The sequence below is a fragment of the Microtus ochrogaster genome, chromosome 4 (genome assembly GCF_000317375.1).
Source record: "Microtus ochrogaster isolate Prairie Vole_2 chromosome 4, MicOch1.0, whole genome shotgun sequence".
Classification (NCBI taxonomy): Eukaryota; Metazoa; Chordata; class Mammalia; order Rodentia; family Cricetidae; genus Microtus; species Microtus ochrogaster.
In genome coordinates, this window is record NC_022011.1 from 6282138 (window position 1) to 6293453 (window position 11316).

General features: G+C 43.9%; 1 protein-coding gene across 1 annotated transcript in view; it reads right to left on the reverse strand.

The window, feature by feature from the left end:
* Nucleotides 1–1653: 1653 nt before the first annotated feature.
* The window catches only part of LOC102000477 (chemokine-like factor), a 14522-nt gene continuing 4859 nt past the window's right edge, over nucleotides 1654–11316 (reverse strand). Inside the window, exons 2-4 of the mRNA XM_005345533.2 lie at nucleotides 10677–10835; nucleotides 3746–3841; nucleotides 1654–1830 (exon numbers count right to left, since the gene is read on the reverse strand). Coding sequence (XP_005345590.1) covers nucleotides 1699–1830; nucleotides 3746–3841; nucleotides 10677–10835 — 387 coding nt within the window. The 3' untranslated portion in view covers nucleotides 1654–1698. The remainder of the gene's footprint in view (nucleotides 1831–3745; nucleotides 3842–10676; nucleotides 10836–11316) is intronic.

Below are 11316 nucleotides of genomic sequence, written 5' to 3' on the forward strand. Positions count from 1 at the left end.
CCCTCCCAGAAGTTGTATGGCCCTGTCTGCAGGTCCCTTTATTTTCAATGACATTCAGGAGCATTTCCCCCATTCTCACTAGTGTCCTCTTCCGTTTTTCCCAGATTGTTGCCTGTTGTGTACTGCTTGAGTAGGTCTTTTAAAGATGGAGGTTTTTACCAGTTGTGCTTGCTAGTTTACAACTTTCTGCTGTTTACTCACTAATTTTCTACTTTCATTTGTGAGGGGAAACCCTCAAGGAGGGGAAAGGGGAAGGCACACCAATTTAGTACTGAGAATTGTGTGATCTTGGGTCTGTGGTAGCACCAGCATTTGCTCCCAGCACTCTGGAGATAGACACAGGCAGATCTGTATGAGTTCAAGGCCACCCTGATGTAGTGAACTAAAAACAACAACAACAACAACAACAAAACTGTGGAGCCTACGCTCCAGCAGCATCGCACTCAACCCTGGAGGCCACCACCTTCCCTCCACCCACCCAGGCAACTAGGCAGCTTCTGCTCACCATCCTCAAGACTTTCAACATTCCAGTAGTTGAGAAGAAAAAGAGCTGGAAGCTGTCTCTGAATTTTTCTGGAACCTTGGTCCGGCCCTCAGCGCGTTTTTTGATGGATGCATGTAACTTGATCTTCTTAGACAGCTGGCGAGTTGGCATCTTCTGACTCTGTGCGGGCTTCTTTGGTGGTAACTTGCTGGCACCCTGTTTTTTCTGAACAGTATGTATAGATTTACTGGATGGTGTGGCGCTAAGTGGAAATCCCCTGGGAGACGTAACAGAGGCGATAGACTCCTTTGACTCGGAGTGTGAGGGAGCACCCAAGAATCGAGATTGAGATGTGCTGCTGGGAGGGTGGCTGGCCTCACGCCTGGAATTTGCAGGATTCATGGGGCATCCCAAGCCTGATTATGTCAGGCTGGCAGTGGGGCGCCAGTCAGCGCCTGTCCCCTTGGGGAACCAGCGTCAACGGCCGCGGGCAGCCTACCCGCGTGCACCAGCACTTGATGGCGGCTACCCAACCTCGCAGTCTGATATCCTTGTGATGATCTGGGGGAAAGGTACTTTGCCTAGCCTGGAAACTCAAAATCCAGCAACCACTCCTGCAGGAGCTGCTGCCAGCAAACCCAGAGAAAAGGGGTTCTGGAGTCATTTAGGGGTATGTCCGTCCAGGCGCCAGTTCTGCGCTATAAACAGTAAGGCTACCGGCAGAAAGCAAGGTCCAAAAATCTGTCAAGCTCCCACATCACCCAGCTAAGGGTTTGTGATAAAACAGCACGACCAAAAGCAACATGGGGGAGGAAAGGGTTTATTTCATCTTACAGCTTGAGGTCCTTTATGCGGGGAAGTCAGGGTGGGAACTCAAGGCGGGAACCTGGAAGCAGTAGCTGATGCAGAGGCCATGGAGGAGTGCTGCTGACTGGGTTGTTCCCCATGGCTTGCTCAGCCTGCTTTCTTAAGGCACCCAGGACAGAAAGCGAGGTCCTCCCACATCAATCATCAATCAAGAAAACGCAGCACAGGCTGGCCAAATCCGGAACATTTTCTCAGTTGACGATCCGTCTTTGCGAAGGACTCTCTAGCTTGGGTCAGACTGACATAAAATTAGCCGGCGCGCACACTGAAATTAAAAAATGAAAACTGCAGAAGATATATGGAAGAATAAAGAAATCAGTTTAATAATTAGTACAAAGGAATACAAATTATTGACTCTCGTCATCTCTGCTACGATTAGGAGAATTTTTCTGGTAAGGTCCACTTGGATTGAAGAGAAGTTTCCGGTACATGAGGGCACAATCAGCAATAGCACACACTACTGTCAGCAGACCAAACACCTGCAAACGGAGACAGACAGGGTCATCAGCTTTTGTCACACGAACCCTCAGGGAGCTGCCCGCTAGATTCCTTTCCTGCCAGGGCATGGGGCTTGCTCTGTGCTACCTACCACACCACCCTAAAGTGGAAGCTCATTGCTTGACTTTAGAACTCATTGCTAAGTTTTCCCCACGCCTACCCACAGTAAAGAAAAGGATAACCGTGGTACCTAGAACTCCCCCTGAGGTGGAACGGAAGTGGCTTCTCCTTCTTGATTTGCTCTGCCCTGCATTCTTTAAAGCCCTCCTGACTGGATTTAGCTACCAACCAACATTTCTCTCTCCGCGGTGAGCTCTTTGATTTTTCTATCAGCATGGTTGGCTGGGAAAAAGAGTTGGTGCTGGCAACAGATTAAGTCCCGGGGACCAGAGTTGTGATACGAGTTTTGCACTGCTCCTCAGTAAACTCTCAGAGCCCGGGCAATGTCCACACAAGGCACAGGAGTCCAGACAGGCCTGAGGAAAATAAAACTGAGCTAAAGGGAAATGGAGCAAGCTGCAATTCCACTGCCAGAGAGACAGAGCCATTTCTTCTCTTCTGGGCTGGGCAGCGCTCCGTTAGTGGCTTCTCTACTGCTGGCTGCGCTGCTTCTCTTGTGCTAGGCTCTAAGCAACTTGAGGTTAATTGGCCCTCATGCCCCAGCCCAGTACCACCCTGAAGGAATACATACTCTCCATTGTGAGCCACACAATTAAGATTTCCAAGAGTTTCATTTAAAAAGAAAAAAAACCTGAAATATTTTAAATGCATTTATTTAGCTCAACATATCCAAAATATTATCCCTTTACAGACTATTGCTATAATAAAAGCGATTGATGACATATTCTATGTTCTTTTGCAGAGATAATACAATCTCTGATATTCAATGCATATTTTATATTCATAGCATCTCAAGTCATACTAGCCCCATTTCCTGTGTTCAGTAGCTACAGGGCTCCTGGCTGCTGTGCTGGCTAATAGCTCTACGCTCTCAGCACTTAAGCAATGAGCAAATTAGAGAAACCAGTAAATGAATCTGAGGCCTATGACTGCTTCATCTTTTTCATACAAAACAGATAAAATTATCTTTACAATTGGGGGAGATTGATATTTCGGCATACCTCATTTCTAGAAAATTATATAATCCTTATGAAGTTTCTTAGTGCGTAAAGGAGTTAAAATCTAGGGTTCTGACAGACATGGCTGAGCATGGTCAGTTCTATAAGCCCTTGTTAAGAAAGAACAAGAAAGAAGAAAGAACTTTCTAAGTCAGTTCTCTAGAGTAGAGCCTAGGAAAGTCAAATGACCAAATCCCAGAAAAATACCAGGTGGAGGGATAATGAAATTATTGAACTCTTCCATTTTGGTTTGCTTCTAAGGATCAAGTCTGACTAAACTGACTTGCGTCTCTGTAAGCAGTGCTCAGAATAACCCTTTAGTTGCAAGGCTTCTTCCTACCTCCCTTGCAGGAAGGAACTCTATTCTATTGTATCTGAAGCCTTATGAGAATATATGATCTCACCTATGGTGATCTGAATTCTTTAAAAGAAAAACTCAGAAACCCACCCACCATGTTTCTTTCTTTTTGTTTAACATCAGGTTTCTGGGAGCTCAGGGTTGTAACTGATTCCAGCAGCTTCTCTCAGTCTGGTACAGCCCGGTGAGGAGCTCTTTATTTGGCTAACTCCAATATGAAACCTTGTCTACTTATGCGAATCAGGGAATGTATCTGCTCACACAAACTAAAAGGCCGGTGGGCACTGTATGCCAGCCAGTTCAGAAGCCCCTGGCGTGAATACCGTGCAGCTTGCTGTAGTTGTAGCATACTTCTAAATGACTTTGCATCTTGGTCAAACCTGAAGAAACCTGAGAGACCCCTCCCCCCTTTCTGCTTACCCCTCCAAGGACTGTCATTGTTGAAGTTTTGGGTATCAGTGCCAACACAGACACAATAAGCATGAATAGTACTGTTACCATTGAGTTGATGATATCCTAAAAACAGAACAGAAAAGTCAGCTTGCTATCAGAGACCAGCAAGGCTGGGAATACAGCTCAGATCTAGCATGACTCTGGGTCCTGGGTTCTATCCCTAGCATTGTTGGGTTGTTGCGGGGGGGGGGGGGGCGGACAACAAGACCAACAAGTAGTGCTAGAAAAAGGTGGGGGCAGTTCCCTAAAAATTTTTAAAGCCATCTTTTATTCAATTTAGCACGCATCAATGTCTCTTGAGAAACTAAAATGCTATAGTAAAATAATGCTCTCCAACTACCAGCAAGTTTCTTCTAACACAATAATCATTTAATTAGTTAAGCATTTATATATATAAATCTATAAACATAGCTATAGCTAGAAGGAGAACTCATCTGGTTTGGAAAGTAGATAATTATGCCGAAGTTTTAGAGTACAAAGGGTCCCCTAGGAAGCTGGAATACTTGTTTTTTAATAGGAAATGTGGAACAATCGGCTATCAAATATCTGTTACTAAAATGCAATGAAGAAACCTGTCAGGCATGGCGGGTCACGCCTCTAATTCCAGTATGCAGGAGTTTGAGGTCAGCTTGTTCCAGGCCAGCCAGGGCCACACCGTGAGACCCTTTAAAAGACCCACCCCCAAACTGAAAACAGCACATATTTAGAGTGGTAATCTCCAGGATGAACCCCACCCACATTTGTAATGCAGCGGCTTGCCAAAGTCTGTTACTTCATAATAATGTCCCACAAGTGAAGCGTTTTAACAAGAGCAATTTACACTTTTAGATGGATGTGTATTGTGGGAAAATAAATTGTCCTTATCATGGAATGGTCTTGGCAGACTTGCAGTGAGCAGGCTGGAAGAGATCAATGAAGAAATACCAGACTTAGGAAGAAAAGCAGTTGATAGCGGGAGGGCATGCGTATCTCAGAACATTTATGCCCTCTAGTGGAAATTTAGACCATTGTGTTTGTTTGTTTTCAGGCTACAGCCCAAGCTGGTCCTGTACGCAGCATGTAGCCCACACTGATCTCTAACTCAAAGACCTGTTTCAGCCTTCTGCATCCAAGATCGTAGGTGTAAGCCACTACACCCAACCTAAAACACCGTCTGTATTGAAAGCTCAATATGAAGCCAGGCATGATGGCACAGACCTTTAATTGCAGCGCTCAGGAGACAGAGGTGTGCAGATTTCTCTGAGTTTGAAGCAGCCTGGTCTACATAGCGAGTTCTAGCACATCCAGGGCTATTGAGAGAGACCCTGTCTCAGAGCAAAACCATGAAACCCTCAATATGCTGATAAGCGGGATGCAAATTTAATTACAATAAAATGGAGATTTCATAGTAATTTTGAGCCTGGGCCCTGGGTTAGCTCCTTCCTTTATACTCTGTCAAGGAGAGCTAGAGAGGAACAGAGGCCTGGTTTACAGACTGTGTCAGGGCCTGGATACGGATGGCAGATCTGAGGGCAGACAGATGACCAGTGTCTTCTAGTCAGGGGGCACTGGCTGGAGGCTATCGGTGCTTATCATCCCCTTCGGAGTAGCTGTGGTCCTCAGCCGCTGTCTCCTTCACTTTAACTGAGGTAAAAGCCTCTGGCAGCTCTATTTCTCCCCGCGGTGGGGGACCCATTATTACTACCCTTGTCCTTCGGATTTCCTTAGGAAATAGGAGATTAGGCCAGTGGTGGCTTCCCCGTTTAAGCAGCCTCTCCTTCTGTGCTTAGGCTCATGATCTTCCTGATACCTGCCACTGATGGCAAGTCACTCTGGAGAAAGCCCTCCGGGACCACCAATGAGTACAGCTGCTGGGGAGTGGGGTTATGTATGTCAGTACTTCTCTTTCTATGTGACATCATCCACCGTTTCTTTCTTCAGGAAATGGTCTCCTGTCTGGTGTCTGTGACACTGGGCCCTCTGGGGTCCTCTCCTGCCTTTTCCTGGCTTCTTCTCTCCACTCCCTACCTTCTCTCTGAGCTCCGTTACCTCGGCTCTAGCTTCTCCTAGTCTGCAGATGTCATCAGTGTTTCCACCTGAAGAGCCTACCATCTGGCCGTTCAACTCTTTCCTCTGCCTGTCTTAGCCTATTCTCCCACCTCGGTAGTCTTCCAAGGTGGGTATTCATACTTGGGGCACTGAGCCAGGAAGGGGGAAAGCTGAAGGCCAGTCTGGCTACGGGGTGAGTTCAAGGCCAGTTTGGGCAACAGTGGTGAGACCTTGTCTCAAAATAAAGTCAGAGGAGACATAGCTCAGCAGTACAGGACTTGCCTAGCGTGTACGAGTCCATGAAAACCGTCCTCAGTAGGGCACCAATGGTGATAGTTGTGTAGAAAGAAGATGTTGCATTCAATCACTAGTACTAGGAATCCCCCTTGAGAACTCTTGTCTCCATAACCTTACTCCACGTCTCTACCATTTTTATGACTGGTGATAACAGATTAAATGGTCTCTGAGAACTACTTCTAGTTTGGGGGTTATTTTCAATTTATTTTATTTTATTATTTTGAGATAGGTCTGGTCCCCAGCTTCCTATGTTGCCAAGAATGACCTTTAACTTCTGATCTTCCTGACTCTACCTTCTGAGATGTTGATTATAGGTGTGTGCTAAATAAAACATCCGAGTTATGCTATGAAGAGGATCATGCGTGACAAGCACTCTACCAAATGAATTACACACCTCCAACCTGAAATGCTCATCACTGGCCTCCAAAGAGGGTTCCAGAAGATAACACTTAAAAGCACGCTTCTGGTTTGAGAACAGCTCTGAAGTCCTCTTCCCTAAGTAGTAGTTAGCAGCTTGGATATAAGCATTTCAGAACACAAGAAGACATGACAAGTGTGGTAGAGGGGCTTGTGGCAGCCACCTGCCTAGCCAAAGAAGTGAGGGGGGGTGTTACAGGGGATACCCATGGAGACAGGATGTTGGGTTGTAACTTGTGAGAGAAGAGAGAGGTAACAGTTGATCGGTTTTCACTAGAACTGGTTTTGTAGTGCCTGACTAAAGGGTCATATAGACCTCCACTAATAATTTCCATTATTACTGTCTATTGTGACAGCTCTGGGAGCCATGGCAGCTCTTGACCAGACAACGTTCCTCGTGCTCTGAGTCTGGCAGCTAATGTCTAATGTTACAAAACCTGACTCAGAAAGATCAGTTGGAATTATCACAAACAACTACAGAATTTCCAAGTATGATCAAATCGTATTTTACTGAATGTTTGACTTAAATAGTTTGACTTTCCAGTTTGTGATGAGGGACGGGCAAAGATAGTTTCTTGTTGTATCTGCCTGTAAGTCTGGAACTATATTCACATGCATTTAAAAATGAGGAAAGACATCATAAACGGAGAAAACTCAAAGCAATTCCACCAAAACCAGGAATAAGACAAGCTTGTTTGCTCCATATCTATTCAACATAGTACTCAATGTTTTAGCTACATCAATAAGACAACTGGAAGACTAAGGGATACAAATAGGAAAGGAAGAAATCAAAGGATAGTTATTTGCAGATGATATGACATATACATAAGTGACCCTAAAACTTCTACTGATAGACACTTTTAGCAAAGTGGCTGGGTGAAAGACTGACTAATTACAAATAACAAATGGGACAGAGAGAGAAATCAAGGAAACAACACCTATCACCACAGCCTCAAACAATATAAAATATCTTGGCGGCAACTTTAACCAAACAAGTGAAAGAACTGTTGATAAAATCTTCAAGTCTTTAAAGACAGCGATTGAAGAAGATATCAGAAGATGCAAAGATCTACTATACCCATGAATCGGTGGGCTTAACATAGTAAAAGTGGCTATCCTACCCAAAACAATCTACAGAGTCAATACAATCCCCATCAAAATCCCAACCCAATTCTTTACAGATCTTGAAGGGACAATGCTCAACTCCACGTGGAAAAACCAGATACTTAGTACAGCTAAAACAATCATGAACAATAAAAGAACTGCTGGAGGGACCACCATCCCTGATATTAAGTTATACTACAGAGCTATAGTAATAAAAATCACATGGTACTGGCATAAAAATAGACATGTTGATCAATGGAATTAAAGTGAAGACCCAGACATAAAACCATACACCTATGGACATCTGATCTTTCCATAAAGAAGCCGGAAATGCATACTGGAGAAAAGACAGCATCCTCACCCAATGGTGCTGGTCACACTGGACGTCGGCATGTGGAAGAATGCAACAGACTCACATGTACACCCTGCACAAAACTCACGTCCAACATAAAACCAGATACACTGAACTTGACAGAGGAGAAAGCAGGGAATGGTCTTGAACTAATTGGCACAGGACACGAATTTCAGAACAGAACACTGATAGCACAGGCACTAAGATCAACAATTAACAAATGGGACCTCATGAAACTGACAAGCTTCTGCAAGGCAAAGGACACCATCCGTTGGACAAAGTGACAGCCTACAGAACCGGAAAATAATTTTACTAACTCCACTTCTGATAGAGGACTGATATCCAAATATATAAAGAATTAAAAAAAAATTAGAAATAAAAAACCCAAATAATTCAATTAAAAAACGAGGAACAGATTTAAACAGAGAATTCTCAATAGAGGAATCTCAAATGGCTGAAAAACACTCAAAAAAATGTTTAATGTCCTTAGCCATCAGGGAAATGCAAATCAAAACTACTTTGAGATTCCATCTGACACCTGTTAGAATGGCTAAGATAAAAACCACAAGTGACAGCTCATGTTGGTGGAGGATGTGGAGCAAGGGAAACACCCTCAACTGTTTTGGGAATGCAAACTTGTATAGAGTCATTCTGGCAATCAATAGGGCAGTTCTACATCAAGATCCAGCTGATATCACTCCTGGGCATATACCCAAAGGACATGCTATCCTAACACAAGGACACTTATTCAATCATGTTCATTGTTGTTTTATTATAATAGTCAGAAACTGGAAATGACCTAGATGTCCCTCAACAAAAGAATGGATAAAGAAAATGTGGTACATTTACATGATGGAGAACTACTCAGCTGTTAAAAAAATGACATCATGAAATTTACAGGCAATGGATGGAACTTGAAAAAAAAATCACTCTGAGTGAGATAACCCAGAAAGATAAATATGATATGTATTCACTTATAAGTGGATATTAGCCATTAAGTAAATGATAACCAAGTCACAATCTGTAGACCCAGAGATGTTGAATAAAGGGAAGGGGGGGGGGGGGGGGAACGACAGGAAAGGGAAGAGTGTCAGCTGCTGGGAGAGATGGGTTGGAAAAGTTGACTGGAACATGCGGGGTGGTATGGAAACCTAACACAGTGGAAAATTCCTGAAATCTATGAAGGTGAGCCTAATGAGGATCCCCCTTAGAAATGGGGGACACTGAGTCTCACTGGCCATCTCTTGTTGCCAGGAGAGGCTTCCAGTGGTAGGACTAGGGTGCATTTAATTGAGTTGTTGGCCAAGGGGAGTTGTCCCATGGAAATCCCTGAACAACCCAGGGTGTTGCTAAGACTAAAGGCTGCTCTCTCCAAACTGACAGCAAGGCCTCATGGCTGAGAACAACATCCACACACTCACTGAATATGGATAAGTACAGTTAATGCCTTCGCCCCTTATGTCCTAGTCTCTTTGGTGTGGGAAGGTCCTCTGCAGGCTACTGAAAGAGGAATGTAACACTAACCCACCCACAAAACCTTTGACCTGCAATCTGTCCTGCCTGCAAAATATGCAAGGGCAATGGTGGCACAGACTGTTTGGAAGTAGCCAACCAATGTCTGATTTGACTTAAGGCCCACCCATGAGAAGGAACTCACACCCTACGCTGCTTGGGTAACTGAGACTAGACAGCCCAGAGACCTATGGTCTCTAACAAACACTACTTATCTTAAAGCAAGCAAACAAACAAAACCCAAAAACCAACAACAACAAAAACCAATGCCTTATCCAGTCATCATCAGAGAGGTGGCTTCCTCCAGGAGCAGATGAAAACAGATGCAGAGATCCACGGCCAGACATTACCCAAAGAGAGAATCTAAATTGGAAGTTTCCATCAAATCCCTCTCCTCGGACAATCCCAAGGAAGAGGAGGCAGATTCTAGGAGTCAGAGAGAATGGAGGACACCAGGAGAACAAAGCCCTCAAAATAACTAAGCAAGGTGTATATGAACTCACAGAGACTAAAGCAGCAAGCACGGGGTCTACATCAGCTCCTCTGTGGATATGTTATACCTATTTCTTAGTATTTTTTTATGGGATTCCTGGCTGTGAGAATGAGTGAGTTTCTGACTCTTGTGCCTGCTCTTGGAACTCTTTTCTTCCCGTTGGGTTGCTATGTCCAACTTTGATATGATATCTTTTGCTTCATCTTAATTTATTTTGTCATGTTTGGTTGTTTTCTCTTAGAAACCTGTTCTTTTTTAATGAGAGACAGAAAGAGTGGTTTGGGAGGGAGAAGAGGTGGGGAGGAACTGGGAAGAGTAGAAGGAGGAGAAACTATTATCAGGATATACTGTGTAAGAAAAGAATCTATTTTCAATAAAAGGGAAAATAGAAAGGAGACAAAAGTTAAAAATATGCTCTAATTTATTAACACAGTTCTAAATTTAAATTTCTTTAGGACATTTATACTCAAGAGAATTCTCCAAACAAATAGGTCGGCAGCCACATCTACTGGTAGGAGCAGTAAAGAGAATTTGTGTCCTGTGGTTGCCCTGAATCCCTGAGAGCCTTCCCCAAAGACCACATGGAGCCCTTAGCAGTGAGCAGAGATCACCTTAAGGATTGAAGAGAACCGAGTGATTAATTACAGTGTCTTCCTATGGCAGGAAAGAGTTTAGGGTTGGAAAGGATCACTTACAAGCAAAGGCCAAAACAACCATCTCATCAGTTTGTCAAGTCTGCACATATACAGAGCTATGAAAAATAAAATAATGGAGAATTCAAATCCAGTGATAACGATGTATGGTTCAGGGGCTTGTGCGATGATGAAAAAGGTCATAGATGCCACAGTTACTACCTAGAAGGAGAAAACAATGATTTAGTCATTGGCCATACGCGCTTAAGCTATAGGAACAATGGGTTTACTTATGGTGGGGTGTATGTATGCTGCGTACTACTGGTGATCGACTACAGGGTCTCATGGATGTGAGCGCTGAACCACTGAATTACATACACCTGTAACCCCAAAATGATGTCTAAAAACAACTACGTAAGATTTCTGTAAGACACCGTGGGCATGAGAGATAGGACTACACATGTGGGCATTGACTTCAGTTTGTGTTTTAGAGGAGTAAGTGCTTCTCCGGTCATTTCCCACACATGTCGGGATTTTTTTTACCCCCAAATATCTCCTCTGCCAGCTCTTTCCTATAAGCACACCTAAGTTGTCTTCTCTTAGACACCCCTCCCCAAGTCTTTTCTTTTCTTTTCTTTTCTTTTTTTTTTTTTTTTTTGGTTTTTCGAGACAGGGTTTCTCTGAGGCTTTGGAGCCTGTCCTG